The sequence below is a fragment of the Symsagittifera roscoffensis genome, chromosome 4 (assembly GCF_963678635.1).
Source record: "Symsagittifera roscoffensis chromosome 4, txSymRosc1.1, whole genome shotgun sequence".
NCBI lineage: Eukaryota > Metazoa > Xenacoelomorpha > Acoela > Convolutidae > Symsagittifera > Symsagittifera roscoffensis.
In genome coordinates this window covers 68,054,328-68,075,204 of record NC_087065.1, presented here as the reverse complement: position 1 = coordinate 68,075,204, position 20,877 = coordinate 68,054,328, and the positions used below count along the sequence as shown (strand labels likewise).

Below are 20,877 nucleotides of genomic sequence, written 5' to 3'. Positions count from 1 at the left end.
GCAACCTTGCTTATCGCAAGGGCAAAAATCTTTAGAATTGAAACTTAAGTCAAAACTTAATCCAAAATAAGAAAATGTTTCGATAGTTTATTTTTTCATTCCCTGGTAATTTATACACTCGTTTTTCTAATTAAAATTTTAATCAGTTTTGTTTTGAAGAGAGCAACCTTGGAATAATGAGAAAGAAAAAATTCTCCAACGAAACCATTTGACACATGATTTAAAATTCGCAAAGTTCGGTAACTATTAAAAATAAGCGCAAAAAATTCAAACAAAACTCACTCACGAAAAAAACACGAACTTAGTAAGCTAGCACTCTCACTTTTCATTGACATTTAAAAATAAAGACCACTACCATTCAAACGTATATTTATGAAAACGCATCAAGTTATTTAGATTGTTCATTATGCAACAAGCATGAGTAAAATTAACATCAGAGCAAACGAAAAGTTTTCAAAGTAGAAGGATGATGTCACCGTTCATGTTTCGGAGATTTCTTCGTAGCGGGAGAACTGCTTCTGGATCTTCTGGTCTTCAAAGGTTTGCTTACATTAGCTGACTGCGGAAAGACACTGTGATAATTTGTGAACTGAATGAAAGCGGCATCTATCTCACGCCCTGAAAAAACGAAGGTTTTGACAGAACTCATACATACCTAATACACAAGTGTTATCAGAAAATGTCTTGTTATCACTTCAGATGTGGCTTGTAGTCAAAAGTAATAGAAGAAATAGTCCAAAAACTATAACTGTTTCCTATATAATCAAAAGGAAGTAAATAATACCGAAAGCAATACTCATGCACAGAAAAAAAAACAAAGAAAGAACATTTGAGAATAATATAAAAAATGGTTACCTGAAAATTCTTTCTTGTGCAGTGCGTTCACTGCTGCTTCTCCTTGAGCTATGGAAACACTCTTGACGAAAATATTTCCTTGAGGTGAGTCTTTGTCCACATGTACATGCAGTGCACCTCCGTATGGCTTCAAAATCACCAAAACTTCCTCCGTTATGTCATCAATGACCTCTGGTGACATCACTCTACAATACAGCGGGTTGTAAAAAAATCGAACTGACAAAAATATACATGGCCAACAGACAGTTTCTAAAGCGTTAAGGAAAAAGGAAATCCGAAAAAAAAATAATTGGAAAGTTTTGAAAATTTTTCAATTTTCGAATAAAAAACATTTCACGAGAAGCTCTTTGATTTTCAAATAATGTTTTTCATTGGCAGTTTTTTCATAAAATTATCTTATTTAAAGAAAACTGTATCAAAAGCTTTTTAATCCGCTGGGAATTAAGAAATTTAAAATCCACTTTCGAAACTAGAAGTCGATCACGTTTTTCGTGACCTTCTAACTTTTACTAATCGATAGACGAGTTTACCTTCCTTTCAACAAAAGAGATAAAGTGAACTTATATCAAAATCATGAGTCAAACCGCGAAACATCAAACTTTCGTGCGAACAAATTTTAAGATTTTTTTGCTGAATCATGACCTTTAAAAATCATCATTTACGTTTAATTTAATAGAGCAAACGACCTATTATGAGAGAATTAATGTATCGGGGTCAACTAAAAATTTCAGTTGATCAGCAGAAATGGCTCAAAATTGGCAGATTGCTCTTTTTAATGTTATATTTCTGCTCTTAGTTTTGGTACATATTTAAAGCTTAAACAGCTTCAAATAGCAAAGCACGGTCTTACGTATCTAAAAACGGTCTTAAGTTTCAAAAAAAAGCTTCACTCAACAAAATAACTATTTGGAATGTGGGGGAAAATACAACAATTGACTATCCTTATGCACATTTAACAGTTTTTGAAAGAGCAAGATTCAAAAATCCTTCGTGTGGACAAAATTAAACGCAAATTTACGTTTTTACTATAAAAAATGCCTTTTTTCAAGGTCCAGATTGGACAAAATTTATTGGGAATTTCACCAAAACTTTTAGATCAATCTACTGCAAATAAAATACACTACAATCTCTGAAGTTTCATTTTTTGATTTGAATCACTTACCACTTATTTCCAGGTCAGAAAATGCCAGTTTTCACCTTTTGTAATAAATTTTCCAACGGTGTAAATTCTAAGAAACAAGAGAGTTTAGGAAAAATATCACACTGAACAACGAAGTTGAACTCAAAAAGTGCATGAATAACTAAGTGCATTCAATATGTATGAATGCACATCTTTAGTTATTAGATTTTCATGCACATTTTAAACTTTTTCCTGAGAAAAAAAAACAAAAAAATCAGAGAGACCTATAAAAGAGCCTTCACTACTCTTAATATTAACAAAGTCGAAGTACTCACAGGTCAGATCCGAACATGTTGCTCAACACGAGACACTGCGAAGGAATCACTCCCGGTCCAGGTGACCTCGGGGCTAGAAATGCCAGGTTGATGTTGGTAGGCACTGTGGGCATGGCCAGGGCGGGGTCCACAGCTCCACCGGCTACCACGTGACTTGCTCCAGAGAGGATGTTTTTGGCCGAATCAGGGATGTCCATGCCACAGCCTGGAATGAATAACATAAATAAACCACAGAAAGGCACATAAAATGGCGTTTGTTGAAAAAAAATTGATTATTTCTCAAATGACCAAACCGTTCACTTTCAAGTTCAAGTTGCCATTTCAAAAGTTCATTTTCATTTTCAAGTTGTCATTTCAAAAGTTCAATGACATTTTTTCTTGAAAAATTTTAATAACTTTTTTTATCAAAAGCGAAAAGCATAAGCTTGCGGTTATTGATAAGCTTCTTCTGGTCAACTTTTCCGACAAATTTGTCACTTAAGATTTGTTTGCCAGCAATTAATTCCAACTCTTGTTCACATGTTTTCATTCCTGACAAAATGTTAGCATTAGAGAAGTTGATACAAAACGTTTGAATTGCAATAAAATTTCATATTTATGCCATTTGGGAATTATGTCAGTTGGAAAGTTACAAAAAAATTAATAGGCGCATTTTGGAGGAGCAAGATTTTCCATCAATTTCTTGATTTAAATTTTTCCGGCCAAAACGTTCCACTTAATATAATTGAATTTTTAAAGCATTCTTGATTTTAATTTTTTCAGCTTATATATTTTAGTTATAATATCATTTTAGAGCAATTTGAGTAACTTAATGATCAATGTGAGTCAATATCGATTGACAATTTATGAAAAAAAAATCATTGGAAAAAATTTTTTAAAAAAGATCATTCGGAAAAACCTAGCTTCCGAAATCTTGATTTCAGCTGAAAGAAAAAACATTTTTTATTTACTCAAATTCAACTTTTTGTTCAAAATCGATAATTTTTTTTAACGTACAGAATAAAATTCTATCATTTAATTTGCTGTTAGCATTACTGTGAGCCATATCATTCACACCCACTTTTAGCTAATTTGGCCATGAGCGATATTCTGCCAGTGGGTCCCAGTTCTATGCCTCTTCTGTCCATGTCTTCATTGTCCAGAGAGGGCGTGCCCAGCAGGTTGGGGTCATTCACCAGGGACACCCTCAGTTTGCGACCCACAAGGGTGAAGCCATTCAGCTGACTAATCGCTTTTTCACTCGACTCTTTCTCGTTGAACTGAAAATGAAACGATCATGATGCGATTCAGAAGCGACGAGAAAGTAAAATAAAACAATTCAAGGAAGCAAACAATCAAGTTTTATCTCGAGGAAAGGGATCAGCCATACAATATCGTGGCCAATTATGATTACTACACAGAAAAAACGTGGCTAATTATAATTATTACACAGTGTCGAAGCTGAGCTTCGCACCACTTGCGATACAGAAATTCACTAGATCCACTAGGTTTTTATCAAAACAGCTAAATTTTGGTAGGTAAAAACTAAACACCCAATTTACATCAACCTGCTTACACTTGAATCATCGCAAATTTAAAAAAAAAACAATACAGAATGAGAGAAAAGCATTCAGTGTAATAGGAACAAATAGCGAAAAAATACTAAACGGCGGGGGGGGGGGGGTAAATCTAATACCCGGTTGCAATACCCTTTATTATGGCAACGGTAAAAATTGATTAATTATCCAAGTTCTGCGATTCGCAGAGGCTCTAGGAAAGGCTATCCAGCCTGTCTGAGCATAGCCCGTTTCTCTTAATTGCCCAAATTCCAGACTCAGGTAACTTGTTGAGCAATGCTTTGTTTGCAACTAAAGGCCGTTTTTTGCGTTCAGAACTTCAAGTTGTATCACAACTGCAGCCGAAAACGGTCAGGATGTGGTCAAACTGAAGCTGGAGGCCAAGTGAGAGCTCGCCTTCACACATTTTCATTGCCATGGCAGAGGATCGAATACACGATCTGACCATCTTAAAGTGAAATCGAGAGGGTGTGAGTAGTATGCATATAGTGCACTAGGATCGGGGGGGGTTGTCATACATGGATGACCATTAGGTATAAATCATAATGGTCACCATGTATTAAATGATCAGCAATGGTCACCATGTAATAATCCTAATTGTCACCATGTATAATTTTATACCTAATGGTCACTATGTAAAAATCCTAATTGTCACCATGTATAATTTTATACCTAATAGTCCTCATGTAAAACTTCGGTATATTATTGAGTATTCCCACTGAACGTTGTGGAAACGGGAATGGAATTAGGTTTTGGTCGGTGCATGTTTTCCCTTCGAAAGTTTGGGGGTATTGGTTTGTTTACATGTAAAATGACGTTATATACCTATTATATGCGACCAAACTATCTGGTATATAGGAAAGCACAAGATTTTGGCAGCGTAGCTTAACTGTTGTCTGCGGTGACCGATTTCCTTCAAAAATGCATGTTTTATTACTGAATCTCGAAGAAAGCAAAATTCGTCAAGTGCGGCGGCCGCCACCTCTATTTAGGCAAAAATCAATTTGACCAAAATAAGAATGAAAAATTACTTTAAGCCAAATGAAGCTAAAAAATAAGGAAAAATTACGAAACACTGAAAACTCTAAAATAATGAAATTGGCTTGAAAATTTCGACATTTCCATTTTCCGTGTCTACAGGAGACTGAAAAATAAACGTCTGAAATCTATGACAAAAGCTTTGATTTTATAGAAAGATTGATAGAGCTAAAAGGTTGAAGTGTCTAAAGATCTTGAAAAACGAGAACACTGATGAAAGCCAAAAGTGCCCATTAATTTTGCTGCAATCATTTCTAAGACTTGTACCTAACTTGTTACTATAAAATTGAAGTGGAACAAAATTTCTTGGGGTCCGAGTAGAGGAAAACGCATGGCGCTCGACTCTCAGCCGAAAGGCGGCGTTTCGAAACCCGTCCGGAAATTGTACTGAAAGGAGGCAACAGTTGCTGGTATGGTGATATCCCCCCATAGATCGATTTTGTACTTTTTTTCTCACTTTGATAAAAAGCTTAACTTCTCGAATTACTGCTATTCAGTTAACAATTGGGTAAAATTTCAACTACTAAAAGAATGTATTGTTCAAAATTAAATTGTAAAATGTATAAATCAACCATATTAAATGGTTAGTTAATGGGTAAGCATGTGAGTTAGGAAACGTTTCAAAACATGATCAGTTATGTAAACAAAATCAGAAGCATCACCATTAAAGTTTTTATCAAAAATCAAATGTGCAATATAAATACAAAAAGAACCGCACATGGTAGAGTTTGAGTCTTGCATGGGAAAGTTTGTCATCAATTCAGTCACTTGATGAAAATTCTCGTTCAATCGTTTATACAGATTGGTGTACTGCCAGAGAGGAAGACCGAGAGGATCAGCGAAGTATAAAACATTTCTTCTGTTGCATATCACAATCCAATGTGTCCCCGGAGAATCTGATTTTGAAGTGTTCACAATCATAAAGATGTTGTTTGGGATGTGAGGTGGAAAATTGTCGGCTGCAAATACTCCAAAAAACTTATATTTCAGATGTTTACAATTCTGAATGAGGTCCTGCAACTGGATTTCATCCATTTTCAGACTGTCGAAATGGGAAGGACGTTCTTTGTAACTTTGCGGTCGGAGGTAATAAATACATTGGATGAGCGTATACCCCAAACAAAAATTTCCAGGTTTGCTGTCAAAGCGTTTGAGAATTGAAGATCGAGTGAAACTGAGCAGTTAGTAAGTTCTGGATGCAAGAAGTCATGAGCTGCCTGCTGTGTGCTAGTGAGATCAAAACACATAATAAAGTGCTGTTGGTAGTTATCCAGAGTGATTCCCAGCCCGCAGTGCAACAAACCCAGCGCTGATAGTGTGTTGAAGAAGAGACGTTTATGATCTTGTGTACTGATTGGTGTACTTGCTATTGGTAAACCATTTCGTCTCAAAGTAACTTGCTCCAATCCAAATTTTTGATAATGAAAAGGATTCGTTCGGTTTGTTCCTAGAAATGCATTATTTGTGTTCAATGCTATGATAATTTGTCTCACCGGTTCACGAGCAAAAATATCTTCCTGTTGCCAGCTGCGCTGACCAGCTGTTGCAAGAAATGTTTTTGTAATTTCTTCTTGATATGGGTAGTTCGCAGGAGTTTTGAGCAAAGTTGATTCAATGGCAGAGAGCACATGGTCAGTCACAGTCATTTTTCTAACATATAGGTTCGCTTCGAGTATTTGCAGCTTGTAATGCTTGGCAGCATCTTCCGATATAATGAGAAAGTCTTCATGAGAACGTCTGTAGGAAAGTCTGAGGGTAACACCGCTCAACAAATGCTTGTCACATGTGAAAAAATCAACTCCAGCGGGTCCATAGAACCAAATTTCCCTCGATTCACGGACCAGTTCTCGTTGAGATGTGAAATCAGCTGCATCGATTGCAGCGGGATTGTTTTCAAAACGATATCCCTGACACTTAAGCCATGAGTCCTTGGCTCCTTTGCTGTTAGAAACTTCTGTTCCAATAAAGCTTTTATGCGCAAAATTACTATTGGCATTTGAGATTTTGAGTCCATTAGCAGAGAGGGTACAGTCAGAGAAAAGGGAATACAGGGAGTTGTTTACGAGGAACGGTGAATCAGACACAGTAGGATCAGTGTTGTCGTATCGCAGATCAGCTCCACTTGATTGCGTTACTTTGCATCGTATTTCCAAATAAATTTTTTGCAGGTCAACAAAATTATTACGGTCACCGGTGATTTCAAATTCAAGCATTGGCCCATTAGGTGAATAAACAGGTCCAATTTTTTGATCAAAAGCGTTTTCAAAAGTAATCAAAAGAGGTTGTTTTTCAAACAAATCTAGAGAGCTATGGGTAGCTTCATTGGGTAACAAATTAGCGATCATTTTTTATGTTTGAGAAAAAATCTGCTCGACTTCTCACTGGTCTGGTTTTTCTTCGAATGGTTGTTTTTCTTTTTCGAGCCCCTACTGACCTTCTTCTTCGTAATCCATTCATTGGTGTCTTTCGACGACGTCGTCTACCACCACCGAGTTGTTTTCTTGCAGTTTTTGTGACAGTGTTTTTCAATGCTTGTTTAGGAGACTTCTTTTTCATAGCGACATCAATTAGTTCTGGCGCTGCACTCATCAAAAGTTCTCTGCCCAGTTTTTTCGCTGCCGGTAGAATAACCCGTCGTGCAAACGGTATAGCAACACGACCAATACCAGCAGCCAAAGCGCCAAATCCACTGCCGCGTTGTCGGTAGTGTCCAGAGAAATGAGGAAGTGAAGCTTGCTTTGCATAATATTGTTCCATTGGTTTTCAATCAAAACGCTTGAATTTTAGAGTCAACACAACTTTACCAGTTCCTGCAAAGGGCACTAGTCTTCCAGTTTCTGTGCGCAACTGTACCGATATTGATTGTACAGATGAAGTGAATAATTTTTTGTAGTCTAAATTAGTGAAGTTTTTTCGATGATTAGGTTCAATGCTGCAGGCACTACCGTTTTTGATGCGTCTATTTGAATCAATGACGCGTAGCAATGGGGCCTTTGCATCACCAACAGTTTGGTATTGAATAATGTCAATATAGACAAAAATTAGACTTGTCCCACTTGATAAGTCATATGGGAAATGAGATTCGTACAGTTCGTTTCCCTCATAAGATGCATCGAAGGAGGGTATCATTTTGTAACCAATGTGATATTCACCGTTCTCATCAAGCTTTGCATTGTAGCCTAACAGACTGGGTATTTGGGGACTTGGGAATGAGATTCCTTCATTTGCGTTCATCCAAATGCTCATGCTATTCGTGATTTCTTGAGGACTCGCATCAAAATGAATTTTGTCTTTGAGTTTTGTTTTTATCTCATTAATCAATTGTTCTATAAAAGTGTACTCTCCTGATTTGATAAAAACTTTTTCGCCATAGTAGGGTCTGGAAATTGTATTCCGATTGCCAGCGTTGGATTTACTGGCTACTACTTCGGATGCTCTGAAGTACGTAAATTCCTCATCAGTAACATTGTTTAATTTTGTGGGGAAAATTATTTCTGAGAGAGCAACTCTCCAATCTCCGTCTAAAGCTATTTCTTCTTTACAAAAATTTCTAAAACTGGCCAAAGTGTTGCCTGGGAAATAATCCATTGATGCTGTTGAAATCAAATGTACAGTAAACTCATCACTGCCCATTTTCGTTATAATCAGCTTCGTTTCCAATTAAACTAAGTTCTTTTTCATAAAATTTTCCGCTGATTTCTTCCTTTTCCGCATCAATGAGACTGTATGTTGGAGGGTTTACAGTAGGAATGGCAACTATTTCAAAAACTTCGTCTGTAAAAATCTGCTTGTAACCTTTTCTAAAAGGCAAGTCAGTCTTCGCTATTCGAACATAGTCACCAACATAAAATTTTGGTTTCTGTACCAACTTCGATGAACTGTTTGCAATTAATGAAACTAAAGCAGGTACATGTTTTCTTGTGACCTTGTTTGGAGCCAATTTTGTTACTCTATTAACGCGTGAGTTAATCGTTTGAACAAAACTTTGTAATTTTTCAATATAACTGTAAGTCCATTCAAACTCCAAGTATTTGTACATAATACTTTTCAGCGATCGAATGTTTCTTTCGGCAAACGCTGATTTTTTTTTCACTGTGAGTATTGTATTTGATGATTTCTCGTTTAGTACATAACTTTTCGAACTCTCCTTTAAACTCGGTGCCTTTGTCAACCCAAACTTTTTTTGGTTGTTTTGTTTTGATCATTTTTTTGAAAGCTTCGGTTGTTTCCTTAGCATATTTGGTCTTCAGGGGTTCCACTCGTAAGTAGCGAGAGAGGCAATCGACAGCAACTAACAAATATCGTACCCCTCGGTTATATTTAGCCAATTTATCAACATAAGCCAAGTCAAGAGACCAAATTTCGTTGATATCGTTAACAATCACTTTTAGCCGAGGATATGTTTTACGAAACAATCCATACTTTGTATGTGATGATTGAGATCTCAGAAAATTTCTAACTTTTTTTGGTGAGAGTTGACTAGCATTTGTTAAATTTTTAACGCTACCAAATGCAGCTGGACCTTTCGTGTAGAGTAATTTGAGTTTCTTTTCTTCACTGATAGTAGGATTTCCATTCTTTTGTTGACGTCGTCGCAAACGATTCTTTACTGCTTTCATAGTTTTTATCATCGTCGTCATCGTCGTCGTTGGTGTTGGGGAAAAATTCTTTTTTCTGGGTTTTTCTTTTGTCTGATTGCTTGGTTCTGGGTTTGAGAGTTGTCGATCGAGTCTTCGAAGAGGAGGGTTTTGATCTCTTCGAGTACTCAGTTGTCGGGTTGTCGTCGGAGACGAAGGAGGAAGAAGTTGAGAAGGGCTTAGCTGCTTCGCTCTTAAGCGAGCGGAGAATCTGTTTGGCATAAGTGTTGGACACTAAGCTAGGATCAAGATTCAGTTCTTTCAAAATTTGTGGATAAAAAACACCCTCAAGTTTTTTTGTGTTTTGCTGTGTATCGTACAAAAAAGATTCAATTTTAACGAGTGTTGGTTTTCCTTGAATTAAAACATATCCGTCAACGTCTAAAGTCAAGGATTCAACTTTGAACAACTGCTTTAGCACGATGTTTGCCCTTTCCAATTTATTAGCTTCCAATAGCTCTTGAATGGATTCCATAACCTTTCGAAACACTTCAGCGGTTTTTCCATTAATTTTTTTCTGCTTCATCATCACCGTCATCACTGAAATTAGTAAGTGCAGATAAATTTCTTTTTCGGTGCAGATTTGGTACTACATTATTAGGGGTTAAAGGAATAGGAGATGTTGGGTTTAATGGTGGTGGAGAGTCACGGCTGATATTTCGTTCTCGAAATCGTTGTATGTAATTGAGTTGAGATGATTTGTCGTTAATTAATGGATTATGAAGGATTTGAGATTGTGGTGCAGTTTTTTCATCTGGAGCATATGTTTTTCGAGGAATGAGGATGAATTCTTCAGCATACATGCCTGAGATTCTAGTTTTTCAAGTAAATGTAACACGATTCTCCGATTGATTTAACCAGTGAAATATTGTTTGCCAAAACTTTTCGTTTTTCTCGGATACTAAACTTAGGGTCAACAATTTTTCCAAATGGTATTTTCTTACTCTCGATGAAACTCTTGTTAGCTGGAACATGTCCCAGAAAAACATTTACAAAACAATCGCAAAGAAATCTAATAAAATTTGAATCAGCTTCTGTCAAAATTGATCTACAATGGCGACTATTGAGCATTTGCTTCAATATACATAATTCTTTCTCTTTCATTTTCAAGAGATGTGATAACTGCTTTCGAGGATGGTAAATAGAAAATGGTTGGTGATGGTGGAACTATGTTTGACGAATAACGAAGACATTCTGAAGTTTTGGGATCCAAGTCTATCAACAGATGACCAAAATCTTCCTTCGTTGCCAACTGATACGCATGACGGAGGAATTTTGCATTATTCAACTGTCTGCCTAAATAATCAATTTGTTGAATGTCTCGAGGTGATTTGAACAAAATTAAGTGAGTTGTATTCAAATCTATTGTACGTGATTGCTTACTTTGCTGAAATAAATTGTGCTTGACATAAATAACATGAACATTTTTATGTCGGCCTGCTGTAGCTAATTTAACAAAATCTTTTTCATTAAAAATTTCTTCACAGGTATCATCAAAGACAATCATACAATCCCGTAAGTTATTAACAATTTCAAAGCTGGATAATTTTATAAATTCAATATCAAATTTGTTGTGAGAAACAAAGGAACGGTATTTGGGTTGATCGTGAAGATAAAAATAAAATATCTTGTTATACGATGGATAGAATGTACCTTTGAGAAGCATTTGAAAAATTAAATCAGTTTTGCCAGATCCTGAGGGACCTGAAACGGACATAAACAGACGATCTTTTGTTGAAATGATCTTATTCATTATTATAACTTGGGATTGGGTAACATGTAACCAACTGTACTGGATAGTATTGAAAGCCAAATGGCAGTCTCATCACAACTAAGGTTGTAAAAAGATAATTTTGAAATAGATAAAGAGAGCAAAATGAAAATGAAACAGACTTGCGTGAAAAGACAACTTCTGCAGACGGAAGAGAAACAGAATTACAAAATTTCCAAGATCTGTTTTCGTGAGATAAAGACTTTTCGGCAACACCAATGTCAACAAAGTCGCAATCATTGTTCTCGACAGTGGTGGTTTCTTCAATTTCCATGTTTACCCGAAGACTTTTTTTGCTTATTTCTATCAAGGTTGATAGTTACAACTGCATACCAATCGCCTTTTTTTCTCTCTGATCTATTGCCGTTTGGTTTGTATTTTATTATATATCTTGCTATGTTTTTGTCTGTCAGAAGTATCCGAACAATTTTTTCTACGTTTCCGGTACTGATTTCGTCTAATAACTCTTTTGGTAAATTCTCACCTGTTAAACTCACATTTTGTGTGTTTTCTTTTGGCAAAAATATTTTTTTGAAATTTTGAATTTTCAAACACGACATGTTAGCAACTAGTAATCACACAAGATCAAAAGAAAATGAAGACAATCAATAAATATATTTATTATGATTCACAAAATTTGGCATATATATATATGTGATTCGTCATTTCGGTTCAACAGGCAAATCAACTCCTCGTTCAATGAAGAAAAACTCATATTTTGTGAATTTGTCATGGTTACAATTAGATTTGAACTTTACAACAAAATGAGCAGCAACTCTGATAGTGGCTTGAATTAAATGTATTTCCTCAACGTTATCAGTTTTGACTAATTCTTTCAGTTCAGCTGGAAGCTGATGGTCATGCAAATGAATTTGTCTTCTCTCTCCCAGCTGAGGTTGCAGCCCTTCCAGGTTGAGATTGAACAACGGAATTGACTGGCGAAATTCCTGGAGTCTGGACATTGTACAGGTGAAAGTAGTCAAGAACTGTAAAAAACTTCCGTAAATTATCGATTTCGATATCGTTCAGTGTAATTTGTTCGAGTTTTTGCAGGAGAGGTTTTCCTCGACAATCTAATATGCCTGTCCGCGTAAGAGTAACTTTAATTCTTGGTGTTAAATTGTTTTCAGGACTCTGATTAGTCATTGAAGCGTAAACCACCAAATTTGGAGATAAGGTTGTTTGCATCATTGGACAGTTCATTTTGTAACCAATCGAAAAAAACTTTGGATTTTCTACGGGTACAATGCTTTAATAATTGATGTGAGGGAAGTAAATGAGAATGTCGTTTGCAAATATGTTTTTCTTGACCCAATAACTGTTCAATCTTTGGGCAGCCAAAATCTTCCAAATTTGTCACGGGTAATTTCAAGTATTCAGCTAATAAAACAGATTTTTGTGTACCTTTAGCAAAAAAATGGGAATTTGGGTTCCTCAAACGAATGCTGTCAAAAATTTGATCCAAGTATGAGTAAGGGTATTCACCTTCGTCCCAACGAAGCCCGTGTAGAAATTTAGATACCCAATTGTACGCTTTTTTTTCTTCTTTTGATAAATTGTTGAATTGAACTGGTGGCAGAAAATGAATTGTATCAATTGTATTAGCAGAGCAAACGGAAAGTTCCTTTATGATCAAAGGTTTCTTGCCACATTTAAATCCTTCAATATCTAAAATAATGAGATGGTTGAAAAACAATTTTTTAGTTTTCTTTCTTTGGGTTAACATGACTTTCACTCAACATTCCAACAAACGAAATAACTTTGGTTTGAATGCTTTAAGAAATAAGCAAAACGCAATACCTGTCACGTGACCCAGGTAACAGTTTTTTATTGGACAAGGCAAAACATATGTGTACCCAGGACCGGTATGATTTTTTTCTTGCAAATATCCCGCTGCGTCATGCAATATAGCATGTATTCTAAGAAACTTGAAATGTTTCAAGTGTTTGTCGAGCGACGAATTGTCTATTCCAATTAAACCACCATATGGTCTGTTTTTCAAAACAAAATCCAAATTAATATCAGCATCCAAATACAAACAAGTGGCTAAAAAATACTGAAATCTGACTGATTTGTCTGGATATTGTGATTTTAAGTCTATAAAAATTTCATGAATGAGTTTTAAATCGAAAGTTGAAATCATGTTTACTGAACTCAATATAATAAAAAGGGAATAATGAAAAGTATGTATCAATTAAAACTTAACTTTCTCTTCAACAATAAATTTCACAAATAGCACATCAGTATCTACATCAAGTTTTCCATATCCACTTGTCAAAATATCCATTATTTTGCAAAAAGCGGCAGAATGGGGTCCATTAATTAAACTTTCAAATCTTTTCAAAGTTTCTGTATTCATCTCATCTGTTTGAACATGTCTGCTTTCTGTATGTTTCTTTGAAAATGAAGTCGAAACTCTTACGGATTTGTTTGACGTCGACGATGCAGCAGGCGTAACTGTATTATCAATTCGTTTCTGTCCCCCAACGGCCGGAGATTTCTTGCAAACGTTTTGATTTGGTGAAGTTTGTTTCTTAGATGATGTTGCAGAAAGCAATAAATTGGGTAAACGTTTTTGATTGCAGTGAAATCTAACAAATCGAGATTGGCTGCAACAGGTTTTGCTGAATAAGTGAGAGCTAGTTTAAGCTTGTCAAATAACTCACCGTTTCCTTTGACATCTTTAGCAGGAGAAACTAAGTATTTGAAGCAAGTGAAAATACAAGGAACACTGAAACATTTTTGGGAAGGAAAAAATTGGTTTAATTGTTCCTCTGAATCTACTTGAATCAATATATGGTAATGAATTTTTTTTTCATTCTCGACTGAAAAAGGGCAATATTCAGATTTGAAGTGGCTTCCAAAAACATAATTTTTAAAAGTAGATAAATTAGGAATTTTTTCAGTGATAACAAATTTGAAATTTGGTTGAAATTTTTTGAAATAATCAGGTAACACAACTTCGAACATAGCTTCTGCCATTTTGTAAAGGAAAATTAATTCGGGTCGTGCTTGAAATCCTTTGTGTTTGAGGAAAGTTGAGATTTCCTGGCTCGTTTACAGTTAGATTGTGGTTTGTCTTTGTTTTCAACAGTATCAGAAATTTCACTTGTTTGCGCTCGGATTGACTTTCCCGACTTTAGTAATTTTGAAAATTCTTCGCTGCTTAAGGAAAGTCTTTGTACACATTCAAATTCAGCGCCTTCAGCTGCTTTTTTGAAAACTTTCAGGAATACATAAGTTCCAGTTTGGTCATATGTTTTCAATGTAGCACGCACTAGTCTTTTACTGTTTTCCGAAATATCGAAATAGCAATCGCCAAAATCTTTATCTGCATCTGCTGTGGTGCTTGTTTTGGTTTTATTCATTGTAACGAGTAAATTTTCAAAGTAACTTGATTCAAAACTGAATAGAAAGAAATGAATGGTTCCGATTGATTGTATATGTCTGCAAAAGAAAGCGGCGTTGTATCTATTTTAATTTATATACACATGTAATTTATATCGCAAAGATATTGGATTGCAATTTAGTTCACATGGATAAGTATTTTGTGCATGTACAACTGATAAGAATTTTAATGGGTGTTAAAGGTCACAATGTTTAAACGTTATTTTTGATACAAGCTATTTGTTTGAATGCAATTTAGATAAACATAGAATACCACCCAAGGTAACATAAGTATTTTACACGCCCTCCCTTATTAAACCGATTAAAAACTACATAGGAGGTCTTGAAATTTCTAATTTTAGAAGAACCAATCCCTATTTTAATCTCTTGAGGCGTTTTCACAATTCATTTCAGTTTCATTTCTCTCCGCGTTACGTTTGTCATTTTCTTCCAACTTTTCTTCAAAAATGCCTTGTCATATTATTGCCGGATATTCCAATTACGAAAGAACCATTTTTTATGAAACCGTTCACGGTAATTTTGTAGCAATAATTAACGAAGAAAAAAGTTTCAATTCTGATGAGTGGACTTGTACTCATCACGTTATGATTCCCAAAAATTTTTTACATTTATTCAGTAAACTTTCCTTAAAAAATTCAAAGAAAGACGAAGAACTGAATATAAAGTATTTGAGTTACCTTACAAATTCTGGTAAATATACGGATCCTGACGAGCCTCTTGCTCTTCAGGTTGATATTTCAACTTTATCAAAACCAGTAAAAAAAATTTTGTATAAATACGATTGTGATGTTACTCCGATGTGTGAAAACCAATTAGAATACTTTGAAGAAATTGAATTTTTTGATCGTTTATGGGGAATGGAACAAATTGAGTCACCATCAGTAGTTACCCCGAAAGCTGATCCTTCCCCTGTAGTTTCACCATGGCTTGACGAACCGGGTTGCTCAACTCCAAAGCGTACCCCTGTGGCTACTGTGAGCAACCACATGGAAAACTTAACCCCTTCTCTCTGTCTAGCGCCAAAGAAAAAAAGGAAGTTAACAACACTAGAGAAAGCGCAGGAGTATTTGGACCTTATATAACTTTGAAACTGAGGTTGAGTTTTTTTGATTTTTGTTTGTATTTATTGTGTATAATAATTTAACTTTAAAATTGAGTTTGAGTTTGTATCTTGTATTTGTTCATTAATTATCACACGATTGGGTTCTGATTAAAAATTTATTTCAAAAGCCTTTAAAAATTGAAGTTACAAAATCATTTATTTTTATTAAATTGACTATTTTTTTTTCAATTAAAAACAAAAAAAAAATCCGTAAAATTTTCATTTTTTCCACAAATAGGATTTAACATATTAACATTGAAGTTCTTATTTACATTAGTGATCTTGACAAAAAACTGAAAAGCATCCATATATATATGCTAATTTTTAGAAAACAAGATTAAAAAAATCAAATTCGTTTTTTGAAAAAAGATAATTAACGTCAAAAAAAAAACTGTAAAAAAATAATTTTGGATGAAAACTTATGTTGTCATATGTTTATTCAAATAGTTATCATACAAATTAAACATAATGAAAAATAGTATAAAAGATGTTTAAAACCAACTTTTTGATAAAAATAATTATTTTTTTTAAGGTTTTTTAGTTAAAAATTTGATTTTTTAATTACAAAAAGGAAAAAAAAGCATTAATTTTTTTCTTTTTTTACAAATTGGAGTTACCATTTGATCATTGATACTGTTGTCTCCAAAAATGGTCATATTGAAAAAATACAAGTATTCATCATCATGCAAAATATTTGAGAAAAATAATAAAAATCAAACTTTTTAATTGATGACTCATCGTTTTTTCATTTTTCCGAAAAAATGCGATTTTCAACCAGAAGACGCAATTTTTTATTATGAGCAAGTGGTGTTATTATGAAAGTGCATTGAGGGGCACGACTAATGAGATTGTGGGAGTAGATGTTTTTTCATTAGTCTTCGAGAAAAACGCTAATCCCCTTAATCCCCCCTAAAACAACGAACTCATTTCTCTTTACAGAAAAGTATTTTTTCGGACTTTTTTTTCAACTCGAAAGACAACTGAGACAAATTCATGGTGATATGGACCGTGCGACCGCTCCGTGATTGACATCATTGATAACAATGCGCCTGGAAAGTTAAAAAACTGTCATTTTTTAGATTTTGCTTTACTTATTCATCATTTCAACTGTTTTTGATACTAATTTTGACGTTTTTATAGGATATTCTGTCCCCATGACAACTGGGATATTTAGGATCTATCATGTGTTGTGACATGCTCAACTTTTATTTGCAATTTCGAAAATTTCATCAATTTATAATTTGAATTGATAAAATATAAAATTAAAACTTTTCTATCTTGGCTCTAAAATCATTTTGGATTAAAATTTAGCCCAAACTTGGTTGGCTTAGATTAATTTCTATCGTTTGTAATAATTATTAACGTTTCAAACAACAATTTATCTGTTTCGTCCAATCGAATTTGAGTTTGCCAGTTATGGCGGGAAATTCAAATCTAATTCAAATTTTGGCGGGAACTTTAATTCAAATTCAAAATTACGCGCGCAAAACACAAACCGTTTTCTCTACAATTGGTAGACGAACAGTTATGCTTCTCATTTACTGTTGTTTCTGAGTGTAATTTGAGATCACTTGATTCTTTTTCTTTCTTAAAATCAATAGCTTAACTTATTTCAAAAAATGTTCAAATGCAATTTTTGTCCACTGAAATATGCAAATAAGAGCAATAGAAGTCGCCATGAGCGTGACAAACATTTTGTTGAAAAAGGAATTATTGTTTATCGATGCAATGAGTGTTCATTCACGGCTCAAATGCTTTCAAATTTACAAAAACATATTCTTCACACTCATGGTCAACTTGGAGGTGTTTGTGATTATTGTCATTTGGGATTTCATTCGCCCAAAAACTTATCAGCTCATTTACTAGCAACCCATGGTCTACCTGTTATGAGAGCTGCCTCTGCTGATTTAGCCACTACAAGTGCCGCTGCTAATGCTGCTCTCGGTGATGTGCATGCTGTCGATGAAGACGAAATCAACGGCACCAATCTTCAAAAAAGTGAGTCTGCTTTTTTCGGTGTTCTTGAAACGTATGTGATCGGCGGAAACCAACCCATGGATGAAACTCAGCCGATTGACCTTTTGCAGTTTATGCAAGAGAAAAAAGATGAAATTCAAAGTCTCATAATCGATCGAGTTGCAGAAGGACCTAGAAAAGTTCAGTTCAGCGCTAATTTAGGTTTGGTAAAACCTAAAGTAATAAATGACTCTAGTAAAACTGAGCACGACGAGCGGATTGACATTTATGCAAACTCTGATATGAAACCTGTGATGAGCTTAGGATTAGAAGATGATGAGTTTTTTGAAATGGTCGAAAAAATGCAAGCAGTTTTGGAGACTTTTGCATCTTATGGAAGCGGTTGGGTTTTGCAACATGTAATTCAAGTTTTTGTTAAACTTGCAAAGTTTTCACCAATCCGTGGGTCATCTTATATTGACTTGCCTTTTCGAATTCGAATGTCCCAGAATTTGATAAACATTAGAAATCACGAAGATAATAATTGCTTCGAACTTTGCTTTACCGCTGCTTATAGTCTGAAGCATGGTGTTGACCTACTTCTAACTGATCAACAAAAAGCGAACCCAGCAGCTGCGCGGACACAACCTGATACATACACTGCAGAAAGTGCACACAAAGCCCAAGGTAATTTTGATTCACCCATGAGTTTCGCTTCAATTGGAAAATTTGAACAACTTAACGACGTGCGGGTAAATGTGTTCCAGTACCACAAGGGAGATTTGTTGCCTATGTATATATCAAAACGACCAAACCAAGATAACAGCACCCAAACTGAAATATTTGACATGGACCTGCTTCTCTTGTATGAGCCTGCAAAGCATCACTATGTACTTATAATCGATTTGTTAAAGTTCATCTGCGAAATCAAAGGGTGTAAGTATCGCCCAATTGCACGTTTATGTAGAAACTGCTTTCACATTAGTTGGAGTGATGAAACTCACGAGCAACACATCCAGTGTTGTAAGGATCATGAACCTGCTCTAGTAGTCATGCCTTCAGCAGAAAAAGGTACCAACAGATACGAGTTCAAAAACCTCCAGGCCTTGTGGTTTGTACCACTTGTGATTTATTTTGATTTTGAATCATTTCTGAAACCTGTAGATTCTTGTCCTGATAATCCATCGCGATCATCTACCCGAGTTGTACAAAAACACGAAGCTTGTGGGTATTCATTGGCTGTAATTGAGCACGGAAATTCACAGCCCTACTTCTTTGACTATGACAGCTCTGATCAATGCATGAAAAAGTTTCTCAATCAGTTGCATCAATTAGCGAGAGAGATATATGATCAAAAGCGACGGTTTCCTCAATTTCTAGAAAGCCAAGAATCGTTGAACAAAGAAAACACATCAACATGTTGGATTTGCTGTATACATTTTACCAATGAGCACGAAAAATGTCTTGACCATTGCCATTTTTCTGGAAAATTTTTGGGATGGGCACATGAAAAATGCAACCTCGCAAGACGAACTGTAAATTTCACCCCAGTCATTGGACATAACATCCAGAACTATGACCTTCACCACATTTGTCTCGCATTGCATGAATGCGAGCCAACAAGTACAATGAGTGTTATACCTAGCACCGACGAAAAATATATATCGTTAAGCATTGGAGTCCTAATTAAAACTATAAAAAGGAAAAACGGATCCGAGCAAAAAGTTTTTGAATACCTCAGATTTATTGACTCATGCAAGTTTTTGAATTCTTCCTTGCAAAAATTGGTTGATAATCTACCAGCGGAAAAAATGTCAGTTTTGAACAAGTATTTTGCAAACGAGACGGAGGAGCAACGGTGTCTGATACGACAAAAAGGTTTCTACCCTTATTCGTACATGACCAAAAGAGAAAAATTTGCAGAAAAAGAATTGCCTCCTTTGCAAAATTGGTCCGATGTTTTGAATGGAGGAAAAGTTGCAGTTTCACAAGCGGATCTGGAGCATGCAAGGAAAGTTTTTAGAATGTTCAAATGTCAAAACTTGGAGGATTATCACAACTTGTATCTCAAGTGTGATACACTCCTTCTTGCTTGCGTCTTTGAAGAATTTCGACAAATTAGTCACCAAACTTATGGTCTGGACTGCGCGCACCATTTTAGTGCTTCAAACTTAGCTGGAGACGCCTTCAAACGTATCTGCAAAGACTCGAATGTTCAGCTTTTATCAGACCGCAGGCATCTCGAAATGGTCGAGAATATGATGCGAGGTGGCACTGCATCCGTGTTCCATAGTCGCTTTTTCAAAGCCAACAACAAAGAATGCCCCGACTTCAACCCAGATCAACCTAGCACCTACGGGTTTATGATCGATGCAAATAACCTCTATGGCGGCGTCATGCAAACGGAGAAATTACCGGTGCGTAACTTTGAGTTAATAGAGCATATAGAAGACGAGGTGATTGTGAACCAAATCCTCAACATGACTGAAGACTCTTTGATTGGATTTATATTGGAAGTTGATCTCGAGTACCCAGAAGAACTGCATGAGGATCATCAAGATTACCCTTTAGCTCCTACTAAAGAAAGTGTACCCCAGGATTGGTTGAGTCCCTACCAAACGAATTTACTCGAGCAGATGAAAAATCAAGACATTGCAAGACGTTCAATTGGAAAGACCAAAAAGTTACTGCAGACGCTGCATGACAAGTCAAACTATACAATTCATTACAAACTATTGCAATTGTTTGTTAGGTTGGGACTTAAAGTTAAAAAAGTGCACCGTGTGCTGAAGTTTGAACAAGAAGCATGGTTAGAACCATACATCACATTGAACACGACTAAACGACAACAAGCTAGAAATAAATTTGAGGAGGATTTGTACAAACTACTGAACAATTGTGCTTATGGGAAAACATGCGAGTCGAAGCGCAAACGGATGCTTGTTCGAATAGTTAGAGATTATCATGCCGCTTTGCGAGAAATTAGTGCATTCGAATTTAAATCCTACAAAATTTTTGGAGAAAACTTGGCAGCGTTCACTTCGAACCCAACAAAAATCTATTGGGATGTTCCAACAATTGTGGGAGCTAGTGTTCTTG

At 35.4% G+C, this 20,877-nt stretch overlaps 1 protein-coding gene across 2 annotated transcripts in view; it reads right to left on the bottom strand.

Annotated features, from left to right (window-relative positions):
* Positions 1-362: 362 nt before the first annotated feature.
* LOC134843985 (RNA-binding protein 39-like) overlaps positions 363-20,877 on the bottom strand; it is a 32,761-nt gene continuing 12,246 nt past the window's right edge. For both annotated transcript variants that reach the window (XM_063860409.1, XM_063860410.1), the window contains 4 exons: positions 3,371-3,569; positions 2,311-2,515; positions 856-1,040; positions 363-618 (listed from right to left, as the gene is read on the bottom strand). In XM_063860409.1, the coding sequence (XP_063716479.1) occupies positions 473-618; positions 856-1,040; positions 2,311-2,515; positions 3,371-3,569 (735 nt within the window). In that variant the 3' untranslated portion in view covers positions 363-472. The remainder of the gene's footprint in view (positions 619-855; positions 1,041-2,310; positions 2,516-3,370; positions 3,570-20,877) is intronic.